This window comes from Ornithorhynchus anatinus, chromosome 4 (genome assembly GCF_004115215.2).
Source record: "Ornithorhynchus anatinus isolate Pmale09 chromosome 4, mOrnAna1.pri.v4, whole genome shotgun sequence".
Lineage (NCBI taxonomy): Eukaryota > Metazoa > Chordata > Mammalia > Monotremata > Ornithorhynchidae > Ornithorhynchus > Ornithorhynchus anatinus.
This window is the reverse complement of record NC_041731.1, coordinates 46,051,344-46,073,291: the sequence shown is the minus strand read 5'-3', so window position 1 is coordinate 46,073,291 and position 21,948 is coordinate 46,051,344. Positions and strand designations below refer to the sequence as shown.

The following is a 21,948-nucleotide window of genomic DNA, read 5'->3' as shown; positions in this document are numbered from 1 at the left end:
ACTTTCCAAATGGTTAGTACAGTGCTCTGCACACAGTCAGCGCTCAGTAAATATGATTGAAGGATTATTCGCCATCGCCGGCCCTGAAGGAAGGAACCAGCCCATTGTGGGCAGGGATGGTCTCTCCTAATTGCTGTATTGTACCCTCCCAAGCGCTTAGTACAGTGCTCTGCACACAGTAAGCGCTCAGTCAATACTTAAGACTGTGAGCCCGTCATTGGGCAGGGATGGTCTCCATTCATTCAATAGTATTTATTGAGCGCTTACTATGTGCAGAGCACTGTGCTAAGCGCTTGGAATGTACAAATCGGCAACAGAGACAGTCCCTGCCCATCGACGGGCTTACAGTCTAATCGGGGAAGACAGACAAAAACAATAGCAATAAATAGAATCAAGGGGATGTACATTTCATTAACAAAATAAATAGGGTAATAAAAAATATATACAATTGAGTGGAGGAGCAAAGTGCTGAGGGGAGGGGAAGGAAGAGGGGGAGGGGCAGAGGGAAAGGGGGGGAAAAGGGGGCAGAGCTGAGGGGAGGTGAAGTGGGGGGTAGAGGGGCAGCAGAGGGAGCAGAGGGAAAAGGGGAAGCTCAGTCTGGGAAGGCCTCTTGGAGGAGGTGAAGTCTCTATCTGTTGCCCAATTGTTCCTTCCAAGCACTTAGTCCAGTGCGCTGCACATAGCACTCAAAAAACATGATTGAATGAATAATTAATAATAATAATAATAATAATAATGGTATTTGTTAGGCGCTTCCTAAGTGGCAAGCACTGTTCTAAATGCTGGGGGGGGGGGGGAATCCAAAGTCATCAGGTTGTCCCCATGTAGGGCTCACAGTCTTCATCCCCCTTTTCCAGATGAGGTCACTGAGGCCCAGAGAAGTTCATTCAATAGTATTTATTGAGCGCTTAGTAAATAATAATAATCACGTTGGTCTTTGTTAAGCACTTACTATGTGCCAAGCACTGTTCTAAGCACTGGGGGAGATCCAAGGTCATCACGTTGTGTCCTGGTAGGGCTGGGAGTCTTCATCCCCATTTTCCAGATGAGGTCACTGAGATCCAGAGAAGTGAATAATAATAATCATGTTGGTCTTTGTAAAGCACTTACTATGTGCCAAGCACTGTTCTAAGTGCTGGGGAATACAAGGTGTTCAGGTTGTCCCCCCATGGGGCTCACAGTCTTCATCCCCATGAGAAGCAGCATGGTTTAGTGGAAAGAGCCTGGGCTGGGGAGTCAGAGGTCATGGGTTCTAATCACGGCTAAGCCACTTGTCTGTGTGACCTTGGGCAAGTCACTTCACTTCCCTGGGCCTCCGTGACCTCATCTGCAAAAACGGGGATTAAAAAATGTGAGCCCCACGGGGGACAATCTGATTCCCCTGTGACTCCCCCAGCACAGAGAACAGTGCTCTGCACATAGTAAACGCTTAACAAATACCATTATTATTATTATTTTCTAGATGAGGTCACTGAGGCCCAGAGAAGTGAAGTGATTGGCCCAAGGTCACTGAGCTGACAAGGCGGAATTAGAACCCACGACCTCTGACTCCCCAGCCCGGCCTCTTGCCACTGAGCCACGCTGCTTCCCTATGAATGGATGGATGAGTGAATGAATGAATGGATGGGTGGATGAGTGAATGAATGAATAGATGAATGAATGGGTGGGTGAATGAATTGATGGATGAATTAATGAATAGATTCATGAATGAATGGATGGGTGAATGGATGGATGGATGAGTGAGTGAATGGATGGATGAGTGAATGAATGAATGGATGGGTGAATGGATGGATGGATGAGTGAGTGAATGGATGGATGAGTGAATGAATGAATGGATAGATGAATGAATGAATGAACTGGGGGGGGCGTTTTGGGAGCAATGCCGCGGCGAGAGCGCCCTCTCGCGGCCCCTTGGCGGCAGCGGGGCTGAGCGTGGGGCCGGAGCGTCCCCCATCCCCCGGCGCTAGGACCCGGCGGCCAACCGACGGCGGGGCCACGCGCGCCGCGCCGCCCCCTCCCCTCGGCGGCCGGGTCCCGCGCATGCGCCGGCGCGCGGCGGTGAGGCGGCACTTCCGGCGTGGGGGGGGGAGGGGGCGCCCCGGAGTCTGCGCAGTGGGCGCCTCGTCCGCCGGCCGCCGGGAGCCCCGGTGGGTGATGGGGGCGGGGGCTGGGCCCGGCCGGGGGGAGGGAGGGAGGGGGGGGGGCTGAGGCGGGGGGAAGGGGAGCACGGGGGGGGGGGGGACGGGACGGGGGAAGGGCGGGGGGCGGCTCCTCTCCTCTCCTCTCCTCACCAAAGCGCTGTGGGCCTGGGCCTCAGAAACCGCCAGCGGTTGCCTATCGACCTCCGCTCCAAACAGAAACTTCTCACTCCAGGCTTCGAGGCTCCCCATCCCCTCGCCCCCTCCTACCTGTCCTCCCTTCTCTCTTTCAAACGAATTCTCTTCCCCTCTTCCAAACCCTACTTCAAACTCACCTCCTCCAAGAGGCCTTCCCAGACTGAGCTCCCCTTCTCCCTCTACCGCCCCCCCTTCACCTCTCCGCAGCTTAACCCTCTTTTCCCCCCATCTCCCTCTGCTCCTCCCCCTCTCCCTTCCCCTCCCCTCCGCACTGTACTCGTCTGCTCAACTGTATATATTTTCATTACCCTATTTATTTTGGTAATGAGACGTACATCGCCTTGATTCTATTTCTTTGCCACTGTTTTAATGAGATGTACATCGCCTTGATTCTATTTCTTTGCCACTGTTTTAATGGATGTACATCCCCTTGATTCTATTTATTTGCTAGTGTTTTAATGAGATGTTCGTCCCCTTCATTCTATTTATTTGCAGTTGTTTTAATGAGATGTTCATCCCCCTTCATTCTATTTACTGCTACTGTTTTTGTCCGTCCGTCTCCCCCAGTTTGACGGGCTTACAGTCTAAGGGCAGGGACTGTCTCTATCTGTTGCCCAATTGTCCCTTCCAAGCGCTTAGTGCAGTGTTCTGCACAGAGTAAGCACTCAATAAATACTATTGAATGAATGAATGGTCAGGACTGGTCTCTCTCTGTTGCCCAATTGTCCATTCCAAGCGCTTAGTGCAGTGCTCTGCACATAGTAAGCGCTCAATCAATACTATTGAATGAATGGTCAAGGCTGGTCTTTGTTGCCCAATTGGACATCCCAAGCGCTTAGTGCAGTGCTCTGCACAGAGTAAGCACTCAATAAATACTATTGAATGAATGAATGGTCAGGGCTGGTCTCTCTCTGTTGCCCAATTGTCCATTCCAAGCGCTTAGTGCAGTGCTCTGCACAGAGTAAGCGCTCAATCAATGCTATTGAATGAAATGAATGAGTGTATATTATTCATTACTCTAATGATGTGTCTATATCTGTGATTCTCTTTACCTTGATGTATTGAGGCCTCACTACTTCTTTTCTCTTGCTGCCTGTCTCCCTTTTAGACTGGAAGCCCATTGGTATACTGTACTTTTTATTGCTGAATTGTCCTTTCCAAGCGCTTGGTGCAGTGCTCTGCACACAGTAAGTGCTCAACAAATCCAACTGAATGAGTATTTAGCTATTTTGATGTTATTGAAGCCTGGCTACTTGTTTTGCTGTCTGTCTCCCCCACCCACTTCTAGAGTGGGAGCCCGTTGGTGTATTGTAGTTTTTATTGCTGTATTGTCCTTTCCAAACGCTTAGTGCAGTGCTCTGCACACAGTAAGTGCTCAACAAATCCAATTGAACAAATAATTATCTATTTTGATGCTATTGAAGTCTGGCTACTTGTTTTGCTGTCTGTCTCCCCCACCCACTTCTAGAGTGGGAGCCTGTTGGTGTATTGTAGTTTTTATTGCTGTGTTGTCCTTTCCAAGCTCTTAGTGCAGTGCTCTGCGCGCAGTCAGCACTCAACAAATCCAATTGAACAAATATTTATTTTGATGCTATTGATGCCTGGCTACTTGTTTTGTTGTCTGTCTCCCCCCCACTTCTAGACTGGGAGCCCAGTGGTGTATTGTATACTTTTTATTGCTGAATTTTCCTTTCCAAGCACTTAGTGCAGTGCTCTGCACACAGTAAATGCTCAACTAATCCACTTGAATGAATATTTATCTATTTTGATACTATTGATACTATTGATGCCTGTCTACTTGTTTTGCTGTCCGTCTTTGCGGGACTGGGAGCCCGTTGGTGGACAGGGATGGTCTTTATCTGTTGCCGAATTGTCCATTCCAAGCATTGGAATTGTCCAATGCTCTGCGCACAATAAGCCCTCAACAAATCCAATTGAATGAGTATGTATCTATTTTGATGGTATTAATACCTGTCTACTTGTTTTGTTGTCTGTCTCCCCCGATTAGACTGCGAGCCCGTTGTTGGGCAGGGATGGTCTCTATCTGTGGCCGAATTGTCCCTTCCAAGCGCTTAGTCCAGTGCTCTGCACACAGTCAGCACTCAGTAAATACGATTGAATGAATGATGGGAGTGGGTGAGGAGGTGAGGGGTTACCCGCCCTCCCTTGAGGAGCCGACCACGAGCCCAGGGTGAGACGGGGTGTCTCCCCCTTTTAATGTTGGTGTTTGCTAAGCACTTACTATGTGCCAAGCGCTGTTCTAAGCACTACTATGAGCCCGATGTTGGGTAAGCATTGTCTCTATCTGTTGCCGGATTGTACAGTCTGAGCGCTTAGTACAGTCCTCTGCACCCAGTAAGCGCTCCATGAATATAGAGAAGCAGCGTGGCTTAGTGGAAGGAGCACGGGTTTAGGAGCCAGAGCTCATGGGTTCTAATCCCGGCTCCGCCACTTAATAATGTTGGTATTTGTTAAGCGCTTACTATGTGCCGAGCACTGTTCTAAGCGCTGGGGTAGACATAGGGGAATCAGGTTGTCCCACGTGGGGCTCACAGTCTTCATCCCCATTTTACAGATGAGGGAACTGAGGCCCAGAGAAGTTAAGTGACTTGCCCACAGTCACACAGCCGACAAGTGGCAGAGCTGGGATTCGAACTCATGAGCCCTGACTCCAAAGCCCGTGCTCTTTCCACTGAGCCACGCTGCTTGTCAGCTGTGTGACTTTGGGCAAGTCACTTAACTTCTCGGTGCCTCAGTTCCCTCATCTGTAAAATGGGGATTAAGACTGGGACAACCTAATTACCTTGTATCTACTCCAGCACCTAGAACAATGCTCGGCACACAGTAAGTGCTTAACAAATACCAACATTATTATTATTATTACCATTGAATGAAGGAAGGAGGAGGAGTCCGCCCTCCTTTGGGAGGCCAGGCCCAGGTGGGCTCCTGAGCCGTCCGTCTGCCCATCTGTCGGTCCGTCTTCTCGTCAGAGCCCAAGCCAGGCCGGGACACAGTGACCCCCGGGACGCCGCCACCCTGACCACCCCCCAGCCGGATCAGCCGAGGCCCTCAGATCCTAAAGAACAGTGAGGGAGCTGCTATCAAGCGCCTGCTCTGTGCTAAGCACTGTCCCGGGCGCCGGGTAAGATCCAGGGTAATCAGTGTGGGCCCAAGTGCGGCTCGCGGTCTTCATCCCCATTTGACAGGTGAGGGAACCTGAGAATTCATTCATTCATTCATTCAATCGGTCATATTTATTGAGCGATTACTATGTGCAGAGCACTGTACTAAGCGCTCGGAATGTGCAATTCGGCAACAGAGACAGTCCCCGCCCAACAGCGGGCTCACAGTCTAAACGGGGAGACAGACAACAAAACAAAACATGTAGGCAGGAGAAGCCAAGTGATTTGACCAGGGCCACACAGCAGACGGGTGGCGGAGCCGGAATTAGAACCCAAGTCATCAAGCTCCCAAGCCCGGGCTCTCACCCTAAGCCGTGTACGGGGGCGCGGACGACTGGCCTGCCGACCCCCGGGCTCCCAGCTCCCCCGGACAGTGGGACAGCGGGGCAGTGGTCAATACCCCCCAGCCTTTGGCGTCATGCAGGCCGAGCTTTAGAGCTTGGGCTTCCCCAGCCATTTCCCAGGGGTTGTGCCCAGCAGAGTCATTGATCAGTGGTATTTTATTGAGCGCTTCCCAAGTACCAAGCACTGTACCAAGCGCTCAGGGGAGTATTTAATCAATGGTATTGTATTGAGCGCTTCCTGGGGGCCGAGCACTGTACTAAGCTCTCGGGAGAGTACTTGATCAATGGTATTGTATTGAGCGCTTCCTGATTGCAGAACACTGTACTAAGTGCTTGGGAGACTAATAATAATGTTGGTATTTGTTAAGCGCTTACTCTGTGCAGAGCACTGTTCTAAGGGCTGGGGTAGACACAGGGTAATCAGGTTGTCCCTCATGAGGCTCACGGTCTTAGTCCCCATTTTCCAGATGAGGTAACTGAGGCACAGAGAAGTGAAGTGACTTGCCCACAGTCACACAGCTGACAAGTGGCAGAGCCGGGTTTCGAACCCATGACCTCCGACTCCCAAGCCCATGCTCTTTCCACAGAGCCGTGCTGCTTCTCTAACTTGATCGATGGTATTTTATGGCGTACCTCCTGAGTGCCGAGCACTGTAGTAAGCGCTTGGGAGAGTGCTTGATCAATGGTATTGTATTGACCGCTTCCTGAGTGCAGAGCACTCTTTGTGGGCAGGGATTGTCTCCTTTTATTGCTGTATTCTACTTTCCAAGCGCTTAGTACAGTGCTCTGCACACAGTAAGCACTCAATAAATGCAATTAAATGAGTACTAAGACCTTGGGAAAGTACAGTATAACAAAGTTGGTAGGCACCTTCCCCACCCACGACGAGCTTACGGTTAAGAGGGGGAGACAGATATTATTAATATCAGTAAATTAGGGATAGGCACATAAGTGCTGTGGGGGGGCTGAGGGAGGGGTGAATAAAGGGAGCAAATCCTAGTGCAAGGGTGACGCAGAAGAGAGTGGGAGAAGAGGAGATGAGGGCTTAGTCAGGGAAGGCCTCTCGGAGGAGATGTGCCTTTACTAAGGCTTTGAAATGGCGAGAGTTGCATTTGCTGTTTGGTGGTGGAGGCCGGGGAAAGCTAGTCCTGGTTCAGCCTCATCAGTGGTATTTATTGAGCGCTGACCGTGTGCAGACCGCTGCTCTAAGCGCTCGGGAGAGTACAGTGCAACAGCGTTGGTAGACACGTTCCCTGCCCACAGCCGTCCAGGGGAGATTTTGAGGTCTCACCGGTACTTGAACGCGGAGGGCAGGATTCAGAGTGCTAACCATTATACGATGAGGCAGATTTGAGGTTTCCTGGAGTATAATTAATAACTCGTAAAGAATCAGTCGAGGCCAAAAACTCAACCCACAAAGAAAAGGATTAGATTAATTATTCTGGTGGCTGTAAGGATGACCTGAGTATCCTCCAGTTGGAAGGAGAGCTTGAATTTTGCCTTCACACACTCAAGAACCCTAGTCAGAAAGTAGCAGTTACTGGCCCGGCTAATACCCTTTTCTATCTGACCACTAAATGCTTAGTATCGTGCTCTGCCTACTGTAGTAAATACCCTCTACAGACTGACAGATGGAGTAGATGACTACATGAAACGTGAAGGAAATTTGAAGGGAAGAGACACAGGTTTGTGGTAGAGCTGCTCCATAATTTGCCCAAATACCAGATAGCTGTGTGTGCGTGTGTGCGCACACGCTGTCATCCTAGAACAAAGATTGACACTCCAAACTCCACACACAAGACAGGTAACGGTGAGGACTCGATATTAGTTCTCCATTTGAGTGGGAGGAAAGCTGTGCATTTCAAGAGGATGTGCCCTCTGGTACTACCTGTCGATCTGTCTCCTCTACACCTGGATGAATATTATTTTTAAACCATTTTGCCAGGAATCGTGCTGTGTGTGTGTGTGGCAGAATTTGTGGAAAGTGACCTTCTTTCTGGTTCACAGCTCCTGGGATGGCTTGAGCCCGGTTTGGATGTTGCTTAGGTTTGGACGGGAATGCAGCTCAATCTTCACTCGCTGAATTTCTAAGTCGTTGGCTTTTGGATTGCTGGCGGCTGGCTGTGGGAAGCGCTGCCTGCTCTTATTCACTCCAAAGACACAGAAAGGCCGCCGCAACACTGGGCCAAAATGTTTGCAAAATTAAAAAAGAAAATTGCCGAAGAGGCCGCCGTTGCCCCACGGCCCGGAGGGGCTGCCCGGATCCCCAGGACAGGCAGCAAGGAATCGATAACCTCCATGGGAGCGGATTCGGGGGATGACTTTGTAAGTATCATGCTTTCTCCAGTTTTATTCTCTGGTTTTGTCCTCCTACGTAGAGTGTGAGCCCCAGGTGGGAACTGATCATCTTGTCTGTCCCCCGACGCTTAGTGCAGTCTTTAGCACTTGGCAGATGACCATAATTATCAATAGGTGCATGAAAGTACTCGTAGTTGAGCAGATACTTCAAGGTGCCCTGTGACTTGTTTGAGATTCCTCCGTTTGCTGGCATTAACATTCTAATTGCTTTGGGTAGTAGAAAATAAAGAAGTGAATCTTTCAGCGGTAATTTGTTTTCCTTTTCTGTTTGCGTGATTTCTGTTTTGACCTTATTCAGTATGTCTTACCCTGCGCTTCCTGAATTATTTTCCTTTTCATTCATTGTCGTATTTACTGAGCCCTTACTGTGTGCAGAGCCCTGTATTTATCTCTTGGGAGAGGACAATACAACGACAAACAGTCACATTCCTCGTCCACAGTGATCTTTCCCTTGCGGTCCTGAGTCTACACATTTAGAATGCTGACTTTCATTTCTTTCTCTCCATCAGATAACACTGCCCTAACGTCTGTTCTTCTCCTGCAATTATTTTAAATGCCAAGAGTGGTAGGCTTTCTACCCGGGGGATATTAGTGAAGCTGCAAATGTTTTTATATTATTTATCTACCCAGGATATTATTTTAAACCAGGTTGCTCCTGACTATTCTCTTAGGGCACCGCGGTATGACTCGAAGATCTCAATTATTAAAATGTCTTCGTAGTCGAAAGCATTAAAAAATCAAGAGGATATTGTATGCTTGGGGATTACAGAGTTCTTTTATTCTCTGTTTGGAACCCTGTCATCTGTCAGATGACTCTTACCACTGATGTCATCTGAACCTGGGGTCAGATTACAAGGTAGTTGATAGTGAGTGTGCTGTTGGTGTACAGCAACAGGTTCGAAGATCTCTGTAGACGTTGGCTTCCAGGCCTACCAGGAAATCCTGGTGTACAATGCATATGACCAACGAAACAGTCCAGAGACACAGCCAATGAAAGTCGTGGCAAGAAGGGCAGAGGACCTGAGTTTCCTTCATTCTAGAATCAAACAGGAGCCTCTCTCCTAGGAAATCCTTCAGTATTAAACCTGACCTTCACTTCCGGGCCTCTCGTTTAGGGTCCTGAAGTCCAGAGTTAATTTTCTGTCCAGAGAGAATTCCTAAATATTCCCCTCCCCACCTTCACCTCCTGACGCCCTCCCTCCCCCCCCCCCACGATAAACCAGTCTGTATTTACAGAGGTTGGTGATTTAGCTTCAGAGATTGGTGGTGATTTCCTAGTATAAATCTAACCTCGGTGTCTTAAATTCCTTTGTTCAAGAACACAATAATTCTAGATTTTGCCTCTATCTTTCTACCAGGGATTAGCACAGTTGGGACAAGAAAATAAAAGTAATTCTCATTAGGGTTGAGGCTTTAACATTCCTTAGTATTATAAACTTTTCTCTCAGAAATGTGTCTGTTTTCTAATTTATTCACTATGCATGTGAAGTAGGCAGGCACGGTGTCATCAACATTTTACAGATGGAGAAATGAAAAGTATTATTTGTGTTCACTGAACATCCACTGGTGCCATGCACTGTAATTAAGCCTTGGGAAAATTCACCAGATGTACATAACACATTTTGTACCCACAACTAGTTTTCACTCTAACAGGGGAGACAAACATTTACATGTCAAATAATGCGTAAATAGTAAGTACACTTCACTTGATTATGCTTACATATAATGCCGCTGAAGAAGAGAAGCTGTGGATTCAAAAGAAAATGGAATGAAAAGTAACAGCAATACCTAGCGTAGTCGCCTTGAAATAGACAACAAAAACCTTTTGCCCAACTTCCTGAAACTAGACAAACAATAATAATTGTGGTATTTCTTAAGCACTTACTGTGTGCCAAGCACAGTTCTAAGCGTTGGGGTAAAGAAAAGATAATCAGGTCAGACACAATTCCTTCCCTGCATGAAGCCCACAGTCTAGGTAAGAGGGAGAACAGTTACTGAATCACCATTTTACAGAGGAGGGAACTGAGACACAGAGAAATGATGTGACTTGCCCAAGGGGACATAGCAGAAAAGTGGGAGAGTAGGGATTAGAACCCAGGTCCTCCGACTCTCAGGCCCGTGCTGTGTCCACTAGACCATCAGTCAGGCCACCGATGGTATTTATTGAGCACTTCTGGTGTGCAGAACATTGTACTAAGCATTTTGGAGAGTACATTACAAAAGAGGAGGTATGGACTATTCTAGAGAAAAGGAGCGTACAGACTAGAGGGAGACAGACATCAAAACAAATTATAGATGAATGCGAACATAAGCGCTGTGCGTTGCGGAAAGTATGACCCTCAAAGTCCTAAGGAGGAAAGACCCAAGTTCTTTGGCTTAGATAGGGAAATGAGGGTTTAGTTCAGGGAGACCTCTTGGAGGAGATGTGATTATAGGCAGGCTTAAAAATAATGCAATGTTTCACAAATTTGCCATTCTGCTTCCCCACTTTTCCCGAGTTCAAGAACCTTCAGTCCCTCAATCATACTGTCTAAATGCATTTTTGCAGGATATGTGCTGCCAAGAAAAATGTTATGATGCCTGATGGATTGACAGATTGAATACTGGGTTATATAATGGTCAGAGCAATTGGGAAACTACTTCCTCATTTGCTAAAAAGTAGATCTCAGTACCAATTTCTATATAATGCAGTGTGTTGGAATATTGTTTTTCCATTTGTACTGTATTCATTATCTGGGGAAAAAGTATGCATTCAGTGTGTGTTGAGAGAAATAAATGGAGTCTTTAGCAACAAAAACCATCTACCCCACTACTACTAAAAATCTCCTTTGATTTTCTTTATATGCTTTACAAAAATATAACATTTCTGCAGGGTTGAAAATGACTGACCCAAAACTGTACTTTAAGCTTTTAGTATTTACCTCCCTTTTGTTAAGTCACAGTACAAATATAATCATGTCCAGAAAATATGTAGGAGAAATAACTATATTAAATGGAGGGGGTAAACATTTCCTCCAACTCTGTTTTAATTCAGCTGTGTAAATTACCTTGGGTCACAGGTCTGAAAAGAGGCCAGATCTAAAATCTATCAGGCTGCAGATGAGTTAAAACCTTTAGAGACATTCTAGTTTTTGTTCCATAAATAAAGAAAAATGGCAGTGTATATAAGTATCGGAGGCTCCATATTTTTAGATTGTGACACTTGTGGCTTGCTCCTTGTTAAACTTGCTCTGGGCAGGGTTTCATCCAAGTCTCCCTGAGTTTCCTCAGCATAGTTCCTTAAGCAGGGCATGGAAAATAGGGCGCCTCTGCTACTGGCTGGCTTCAAGCAATCAAAGGAATATGTAAATATTTTATAAAGGTAAGGATGAGGCAAAGTTCACAGGAAAGCAAAATGATTTTTCCGCGGATGCAGAGGCACAACCATAAGCAAAGGTCCCTGGACTCCGACATTGGTGCCTTTATTCACCAGACCTTGCTTTGAAGCCGGTTGTTATCCGGTAGCCTCTTAAATCTCAAGGTACAGCTTTTGTGCATTAGGAAATTTAAAACCAGGCATTTCTAACTGTCTGTTGGTCATTCGATAGGCTTCTGATGGAAGCAGCTCTAGAGAAGATCTTTCATCTCAGCTCTTCAGGAGAAATGAACAGATCCGGAAACTAGAGGCCAAGCTTTCTGGTATGTCTTCTAATTAAATTTAAACAAAAACGTTACATCACATTACAGTTTTAATCAAGCATCATTGGGTATTTTTCTTCCCGGGCAGTCATTATCAGGATTCCTTTAAATGTTTAAAAGTTAGTCTTCATCTATTTTCCTCCAAGCAAACGTTAGGTATAAAAGTTTTTTCGAAGGGCAAACTCTTCGTCACCAAAAGGAATGCTTTTACTCGAACACGTCCCAAGTGCGCGAGCTTGGTGGTGTGCATTCAGCTGACTTGGGATGTAGAGGCTTTGTTTTTGATGAAACTCATGGTAAGAAAGACTTGTGTTATGGAAGACGTGCCTTGACGAACACCGCCTAGGTATGGTTGCTTTCTTCCGACGCCGTGCCGGGTTCCCTTCAGACAGCACTCTTCAGATGAACATTTCCCAGTTCCCTAACAGCCAACTAACTAAACTCTGTAGGTAAAACGTGCGCTATGGGTAAACCGAATAGGCTTGCTTTTCAGGAAAGTAAAAGCATATGTTACATGTCCCCTCTTCAGCAACCTAATATTGCTAGTTCATTGAGTGAAGGTAGGTCGGTTGAGCAGTCGAATCAAAATACAGCTCTTGGTTTTGAAATGGAAGAGCAAGAAACTAGGGACTCTTAAAGGGTAAAAATGCAGATGTAAGAAGGAGGCAGAGAGAATCCAAATTTGTGATTGTGGGAGCACTCCATTAGAGCGATCTATCAATTAGAGGTATTTACCGAGCATTAGATTAAGTGCTTGGGAGAGTACCACAAACCGCAGCAAGATCCACGTTCTCTGACTTGGAGGAATTTAAAGTCGAATGGGAGGGACAGGCCAACAAGATGTCAGGATGAAATAACCAAATAAATAATTGAAGCGATGTATGTACATAACTAGAGAGGATTGGAGTAAAATACCAAAGTGCTGTTGCATTTTTGTATGTATTTACATAGATTACTATTTAGATGTAGCAGTGTGGCACAGAGGATAGAGCACAGACCTGGGAGTCAGCAGGTCAAGGGTCCTAATCCTGGCTCTGCCACTTGTCTGCTGAGTGACCTTGGGCAAGTCACTTCACTTCTCTGAGCCTCGTTACCTCATCTTTAAAATGGGGATTGAGACAGTGAGCCCCACAGGCTACAGGGACTGTGTCCAACATGATTTTCTTATATCCACCTCAGTGCTTAGTACAGTGCCTGGCACGTAGTAAGTGCTTAACAAGCACCATACTTATTATTATTTAAGCACTTTTTCTTCCTATCGAATGCGAAGGAAGAACCAGAGGGAATTAATAGAACAGAGTCTGTGTTCATGTACAAATTTGTTGAAATACAGACGACACTGATTTTATATTACAAAGCAAACATAAATCATTTCTACCAACTTTGTTGTACTCTCCCAAGCACTTACTACAGTTCTCTGCACAAAGTAAGTGCTCAGTAAATATTATTGATTGGTAAATATTGGAGACCTTATTGACATTTATTAAGACTGGGAATATTGTCCAAAAGACGCTAACATCGGCTTACAGTTACCTTCTATTGTTGAATTACTGTAGGTGCTACTGTAGGTGCTATTGATCATTGTTGTATTTATTTAGCGCTTACTATATGCAGAGCACTGTACTGAGTGCTAGAGAGAGTAGTACAATATAATAGTCACATTCCTTGCCCCCAACAAGCTTACGGTCTAGAGGGGAAGACTGGCATTAATATAAATGCATAAATTTCAGATATATACACAAGTGCTGTGGGGCTGGGATAGGGGACAGATAAAGGGAGCAGGTCAGGATGCTGCAGAAGGGAGTGGAGGAAGAGGAAAAGAGGGCTTAGTGAGGAAGGCCTCTTGGAGGAGATGGGCCTTCAATAAGACTTTGAAGGGGGGGAAAGTAATTGTTGGGTTTGAGGAGGGAAGGCCTTCCAGGCTAGAGGCAGGATATGGGCAAGGGGTCGGTGGTGAGATAGACGAGATTGAGGTACAATGAGAAGGTTAGCATTAGGGGAGCCAAGTGTGCAGGCTGGGCTGTAGCAGGAAAGTAGTTACCTTTCCTCCTCTCCCTCTCCCTTCTGCATCGCCCTGACTTGTTCCCTTTGCTCTTCCCCCTTCACAGCCCTCAGCACTTATGTACATATGTCATTTTATTTATTTGTATTCATGCCTGTCTTCCCCCCTTCTAGACTGTAAACTGGTTGTGGGTGGGGAGTGTGTTTGTTTATTGTTGTATTGTTCTCTTCCAAGAGCTTATTACTGTGCTCTGCGCATAGTAAGCGCTCAAATATGATTGAATGAATGAATAGATGAAGTGAGGTAGGAGGGGGCAAGGTGATCGAGTGCTCTGAAGCCAATGGTGAGGAGTTTTTGTTTGATGTCGAAGTGGATGGGCGGCAAGCACTGGAGTGTCTTGAGGAGTGGGGAAACATGTCCTGAACGTCTTTGTAGAAAAACGATCCGGGCAGCAGAGTGAAGTACGGACTGGAATGGGGCTGAGAGGTCAGCAAGGAGGCTGATGCAGTAATCCAGGAGGGATAGGATAAGTGATTGTTTTAAGAAGGTAGCAGTATGTATCATAAGTATATGCGTACCTCTAATTGGTGGGCCACATGGTCTTGAAAACAAGTCTTCAAATTATTTTTTGAAGGCAGAGATAAGCAACTGATGGGAAGATGAATATTAACTGGGAGCCCTCCTTAAGCAGGCTACATTTCACAGGGGACACGTGGATCTGGGACCTTTGGGCGCTTGCTATTTGCCCCATCCTCAACCCCATCGCACTTGTGTAATCACAGATTATATATAATGAATTATTCATATGAATGTCTCCCTCTCTAGACTGTAAGCTCGTTGTGGGCAGGGAGCCTGTCTGCCATCTTTATTGCGGTGTACTCTCTCAAGTACTTCAGTGCTCTGCACACAGTAATCAATACCATTGATGATGATGGGTAAGAGAATGTCCTGCTTCTAAAACAGGAACCAGAAATAGTAAAAAAACCAAAGCCCCTAAAAACTGGGAAGTGGAAATGGTCAATCTTCTTCAGACTAAATTTCTCTAAAGGTTTTTTCTTACATTTCCTGTGTGCCCCTAGAGTTTAAGCTCCATGAGTACAGGGATCGTGTTTACTTTGTTGTACTCTCCCAAGCACTCTAGGGCAGTGCCCTGAGTGCAGTCAGTGCCGCATAAATGCAGTCGATGGATTACCTAAAGGCAGGATCTTAAAGGGGGATGTAGGAAACTTTTGCTGTAACTCTGGTACACTGGCTCCTGCTACCCTGCTTCTCCAATCATAATTATGGTGTCTGTTAAGTACTTACTACGTACCAAACACTGCACTAAGTAAGCACTGGGGTGGATATAAGATATCCAAGTTGGACACAGTCCCTGTCCTGTCCCGTTCTCCTCCTTAGCTCCGGGACTCACCATCTGATTAGGGGTGAGCCTCTTCACCTGTGACCCAGGATATGTCCGCTGGCCAAGCTTCCTTGGCATTTTCCTCTGGGAATTGGCCTTTCTATATAGTGAGTGATCATTTAACCATCTTGTTCAATTTGTTGTGTATGTGGGAGAAGTTCAGGCCAGGCAATAAGGGTTTGAACTTTTGGATAGTTTCCTCTTTCTTGGTTAATTCCAGTCCTCCTCCGATTTAAATTCTTGTTTGTGAATAGTCTCAGTTCTCTCAAAGTGCATATTTCCAATACACCATTTGGCTAGAATATGATTTGGGAATTAGGAAATGCCCTTCCAATAATGCGAGCCTGTCTGAGCTTGGCATGATGCCTTGTAGAAGAAATTGCTTATACTCATGCACATGGTATTTGGACAGGTAAGTACTCTAGCACAAGTTTGCCTTAGCACAAGATTTCACAAGAGCACAAGTCTTGCGTTATAAAAGAACTGGGTGTATTGTTCCTGTAAATAAGCATCTCGAGAGGTATGCTGAGAACTCATTGCTTCTTCGGGGTCACTCCCAGTGCCTTTTACAGTCTTATGGATTTGTCTCAGGAGAGTAAGATTTCCGAATCTCAACTAAGATATTATTTCGAAAATATCTGAACCTAACATATGTTAAGGGATTTTACAAGCTGCCCTGGTAGGTCCCTTTGTAGTCATCTTGAGAAGGAGTGGATGAGCCATTTTCCCCTGTCTTCCTTGTTTATCGTTGTTAAGTAGTCCCTTAGCATTTGTGGATTTTTGTTTGTTTTAAGTTTAGCCTCTCTGTGGTTAGCCTGGCGGTGCAGGACCTCAGCCCCTGCTAACATCTTGACTGCCAGTAGCTGCAGCCCTAGGCTGGTTGTCAATTGTTGAATCCACTTTTCCTGTTGGATGCATGTAGATTTCACGATTTTATCTCATTTGCTAGGGCTTTCCGACCAATCCCTTGAGGGATACAGAGGGAATAACAGTATTTACAGCTGCAAATACTGGCCTTCCAGATTGATTTTACTTAGGTCAGGCCAAACTAAAATACTGTATTTTATGTCAAAAAATAAGACCTTTTCCTGGTGGAATTTGAAATGCAGTCAGTCAGTAGTATATACTGAGCACCTATTGTGTCTGAATCGGTGAACTAAGCATATGGGACAGTACTAGAGAAGTAAAAGTCACTATCCCTTACTTCCAAGATCTTAATGAAGGAGATGTACAAATTATGTACAAGTAGTGAAAATGTGAGGAAGAACCAAGGGTAAAGTTGGAAGCAAGACAAACATATCTGGAGTAAAAAGAAAATGGAAAGATGGATAAGTGAACCAATAAGTGTTTGAATAACATATGTAAATTGAAATGTACAAAAGTCTTCTGCGTGACTTGCAGTGCATAAATACTGAGGAGGTAGGTGGGAGGATATTTCTGTGGAGAGGAAGACTAATTGGGAAATGAATACCTCTCGGAGGAAAACTGGAATTTCAAGAAGTCTTGGAAGATGAGGAGAACTATGGTCTGGTGGATTTTTAAGATGGTGGGGTACGGTGGACTCCAGGCAGGAGGAAGGGCATGAAGAAGGGGTCGGAGGTGGGAGTTCAGAATGAGGCACAATGAATAGTCAAATCCGTTGAGAGCTTACTCTGTGCAGAACACTGTATTGAATGCTTTGGAGAGTATAATATAACACATTCCCTGCCAACAGTGAGCTTACAGTCTAGAGGGGAGATAGCCATTAATACAAATATATAAATAAATTAAGGATATTTACATAAGTGCTATGGGGATGGGACCCGGGATGGTGGGGTAGATTCAGGATAATCAGAAGATCTGACACAGTCCTTGTCCCAGATGGGCTCACAGTCCAAGGGGGAGAGAGAACTGGCATTGAATCTGCGTTTTAAAGATGAGGAAACTGAGTCACAGTGAAGTTAAGTGACTCTCCCGAGGTCTCAGAGAAGGTAAGTGGTAGAACCCAGGTCTTCTGATTCCCAGGCCTGGGCCCTCTCCACTAGGGCACACTGCTTCTACGTCTTTGTGGGCAGGGAACGTGTGTTTTCTCTTATGATTTCCAACATGCCCAGTATTGGGCTTCAAACCTAGGTGCTTAATAAGTACCATTGGTTGATCAAAGCGATTGCACTTGGAGTTGTCTATTAAAGAGATAAGAAGGAAGGGAATAGGTGTTTCAGAAGATGAGAGGGAAAGGTGAGAGGCATGGGTAAAGGGATAGAGAATGCAAAGTGTACCAGTATCCAATAAGGCTAGCAGAGTGTTTTGCATTATCAGAAGGTATATAAACAATAAAATAAGACCGAATTTTACTACTACTAAGTTTTGATTCTTAGGAAGAACTTGGTAGAGCTAGTGAAGGAATGTCAGAGCAACCCAGATGATCATGGGAGAGGGTTAGTTTCGGGAAGACATTAATTTGAAAAGATGAGGACTCTTCTGAATGAAAAGCAAAGCCTGTGTAAGGTTTCCAAAAGAATACAAAATTGTGAAGAACTCAGGCAAGGGAAACAAGAAATTGATGTTCAAATCCCTCAATGCCAGGATGAGGAAGCAACCCAATTACTGCATTCCTGCAAATACCTGTGTTACTCAAAAATGGAGTTGTCTACAGTCGTTTGAGTGGGAAATAAGACCTTAGGGGAAAATGGCCTGGCAGCAGTTGAAACAGTGCATGGCTCCTGCCACAGCAGATGAAATTCAAGAGGGTTATGGAAAGCAAAAGCCTTTAAAATTTGTTTTTCATTCATTCAATCGTATTTATTGAGCGCTTACTGTGCGCAGAGCACCGTAGAAGATTAAAACTTGAAGTGTTATTTTTCTTGTTTCTCTGACCCTCATCAGCAGTCTAGAAGGCTTGGGAATAAACCGCTCACAGTAACATCAGGGCGTCCTACCTCAGCTGTGACACCCTAACATTCTCTTCTCAAATGGTTTGGGGCAGCCATTGATTTGTAATCAGTGCTAAAGTTAAAAGAGAACCAAAATGGGCTAAAAAAAGGTGATCTGTTCCACTTTTGACAACAAAAGCCTAAGATTAAGTGGTTCTTTAAAATGGGGAGCCGCCAGAAATGACTATAGGACTATGGCTCACTGTGGGCAGGGAATGTCTGTTTATTGTTATATTGTACTCTCCCAAGCGCTTACTACAGAGCTTTGCACACAACAAGGGCTTAATAAATGCGATTGAATGAAGGCATTCCCCAATTATCCCCCTCTGGTCATCTGTGTATGGGGCATTGGGGGGGAAATGGGGAGGGACTGCGGGTTGAACTGTGGAGCTATGCATTACCAGCTCCGGCATGGACTTGAGAAGTGGTGGTAGAGAAAGCGAAGCATCAGTGAGTTCCTTTTCCCTCTCTCCTCCTCCTCCTTTCTGTTTCTGACCCCTTTCTACCCTCCCATTTTCTCCGCTTAGTACCTCTCTTTTTCTTTGACCCACCTCTTTTCTACCTCGACCCCCACTTCCTCCCTTCTGCCTCTTTTGTCCCCACATTGAAAGGGAAAAGTTGACACCCCAGGTTATAATACTCCCCCATGTCCTGATCCCGTGCTTATGTGCCCAACCATTTCTTCTGACACCACAATGCCTCCAGAGATAGGTATTATAGCCATGACTTTGCCTATTCTGCCATCGCATTCTGTCCAAATCATGTGTTCTGGCCAACTGAATATTTGTGTTCGGATCTCCTTGCAGTATTATCGAAGGGTTTTTTAGCAGGGTTTGCACACAATCCTGTTATCTGCTTAAATAACATTTCTTGACTGAGCTTTTAAAAATGTAATGTAGCTGAGCATTACAGCTGATTCAAAACTGCATTATGATAATTGTGTTCCAATAGTCTTCTATTGGGTTCTCTCCAAATCAAGTAACAAAACCATGCGTTATACAAATGTCTGAACTCAACACAACAGGAGGTAATGTATGAAATTTGCTATCACTGGAAATTGTGCAAACTAAAAATATTAGTTCAATAAGGACTTGGATTCAAAGCCCTGCTAAATTTGAATAATACGAATAATTCATGGGTGAAAAGTCAAGACTGTGAGCTCCATATGGGACAGGAACTATGTCCAGCCAAATTAACTTGTATTTACCCCAGGGCTTAGAACAGTGCTTGACACAAAGTAAGTGCTTAATAATACTGGAGAGATGTGTAGGATGTAGAGGGTAACGTCTTACTGAGGTCAGCTGACTCAGAAGAAGGTCAAGCAGGACAACCATCACAGTATTCCTCCTAGTTTCTTTGGCTGGATGGAAAGAAACAGCCTTCTTTCATGTTCTAATTAAGTGCATATTATGAAACATACACGTGGGACATGCAGAGCCTAGCCCTAGCATAAAATTTCTCTCCAAGCCATGGTCTTTATCACGTGCTAACTGGATGTCTTGCACTTGCGAGAGAATAATGCAGTGGAGTTGGTAGACACCTTTCCTCCCCACAAGGAGCTCACAGTCTAGATGGGGAGGTAGACACTGAGGTAAATTATCGATAAGGGAATGGTAGAGTATAAGGGTATGTACGAAAGCTCTAGGGGATGGTGTGAATATCCAGTGCTTAAGCAGAATGGATCCAAAGCCTTAGGCAATGTAGAAGGGAGGGCAAGTGGGAGAAATGAGGGCCTAGTCAGGGAAGGCTTCTTGGAGGAAGAATTATTTTAGTGGGGCTTTGAAGGTGGGGAGAGTGGTGGATTGTCGGATATGAGAGAGGAGTGAGGTCCAGGCCAGAGGGAGGACATGGACAGAGGGTCAGCGGTGAGACAGGTGATGTTGAGGTACAGTGAATAGGTTGACATTTAAGTCCTTTAGACGGGCTTCTGTCCAGATACTAATTAGTTGGGGAAGAGGATCACTTATGCAAGAGTACATGAAAGGGCATCTTCCAATTTTAATCGAAGATTTCTTTGAAGAAAAATTGGGGAATCAGTGGTTTTAATACTGAAGATATTATTGACCTGACTTTCCCATTTACAGCAGCTATAGATCACATTTGGGTGTCAATTATTCAGTATAAGAAGTAGTACCTATAACTTCATTCTAGGTCCTTGGTTTGCAATTCTTCTCTTCAAATGCCCTGAATGAGACAAATTCCTCCCCCTACCCCTTAGCAAAAAGTCTCCTCTGCTGCCCGAACAACTTTTTAGTCATAACTAATTGAAGGCCTCGTCCACAACTTGTAAATTCTTTCCCGGACTTTTACCTTCCAGGTTTCCTTTTCAGTCTGAGCATCCCTTCTAGGACCTTATTCCATCCTTACTAGGTCAGCTTCAGAAGACTACTAACTTCACCCATTTGCAATATACATTCATGTGGTTGAGGCCCTATTTCCTGGATGCTTAAATTCAAAGTAGGCATATATCCACCTAATAAACTACATTACAACGGGAGTGTACAATTTCATGTGTTATGCCAATATTTTTTCACATAGAAGTAACTAGAAACAAGCAAGACCAGGGAAAAGAATAAGTATGGACTTACTCATTCTTGGAAAACACAAGCATCTCCAGGAGGCATCCTGATAATGAATGTTTAATGTGGTAGGTAGGTCAGCTGGCTTAAACAGGAGGCTAACTTTCCCAGACTATTAAGTGGGAAGTAGAGAGGCTTGCTGTTAGCTCAGTGGTGGGGAACCCTGCTCAGAATATCACCTTCCCCAGAGTTCTCATAGGAAACTGTGGGTTTATCCTGGAGCTAAGGCTCCTTAGTGGGAGGTAGCCTTTTAGGAGAGAGGAGTGTGTAAGCAGCTGTGTTCTTGCCCAAAGCAGAGTGTGATGATATGTTTACCACCCTAAATCCAGCACGTGGTCTCTGTGAACCGGTGTAAGTAAGACCTTTTGTTTGTACCTGCCATTTACCCCCATGGATAGTTTGGAGTAGAACTGTCTGTCTATGGTATTCATTGTTAAGGAAAACTAGGCAAGAGCCTTCCCTTAACAGGAATGATTTTCAAGTTAAGAAAATCATTATCATTTACCACTCATTTTTTTTTTCATTTCCTTTCCCTAATGTCTGTCCATTCCTGGTCTGTGCATCTCCCTCACCCAAGAATATGCCGAACAGGTCCGAAACTTGCAGAAGATGAAAGAGAAGCTTGAAATTGCATTAGAAAAGCATCAGGATTGTATGTATTTTTTTTTTATCATTTTCTTAATCTTGCCTGGGTTAACTGTTTTAATGTATTAGTACTGTTTTAAAATATGAAAGCAGTATGTAATGCTTTTCTCCCAGAAACTCAAATATCTAGTTTTCAGAGTTACCTATTCAGTAATCTAGCATTGGTTCTAGATTTTTTTTGGTTCACTGTCTTTTCATAAATACTGTAGTTTGAAATGTACGCGTTTCTTAGGAGTGAAGGACTTATCTGCATTTGGCACTTCATTAAATCTGGTGAAATTGCCAAGTAGCTTCCCTCAGTCAGTAGAATGGGCTAGTGATTTGGAGCACTGGATTCAAATTCAGGAGAACTGCATGAACTCGGGGAAGTGTCCAACCTCAGACCCCCTTTTGGAAAAGTCATTAAAAAGAATTGTGTATTGGCCAGTGTATTCCCTTCAGGAGAATAGATGAAAAGCAAAATCAAAAGATAAAGAGTAAGTTTAATGCAATATCTTGGAGTATAGATGG

At 45.0% G+C, this 21,948-nt stretch overlaps 1 protein-coding gene across 3 annotated transcripts in view; it reads left to right on the top strand.

The window, feature by feature from the left end:
- Positions 1–2,087: 2,087 nt before the first annotated feature.
- GOLGA1 (golgin A1) overlaps positions 2,088–21,948 on the top strand; it is a 42,826-nt gene continuing 22,965 nt past the window's right edge. For 2 of the 3 annotated variants that reach the window (XM_039911800.1, XM_029062652.2), the window contains exons 1-4: positions 2,088–2,147; positions 7,870–8,187; positions 11,808–11,898; positions 21,371–21,445. In XM_039911800.1, the coding sequence (XP_039767734.1) occupies positions 8,053–8,187; positions 11,808–11,898; positions 21,371–21,445 (301 nt within the window). In that variant the 5' untranslated portion in view covers positions 2,088–2,147; positions 7,870–8,052. Of the gene's footprint in view, positions 2,148–7,312; positions 7,548–7,869; positions 8,188–11,807; positions 11,899–21,370; positions 21,446–21,948 lie in introns of those variants that run through there. The other variant, XM_029062653.2, reaches the window with a different exon arrangement.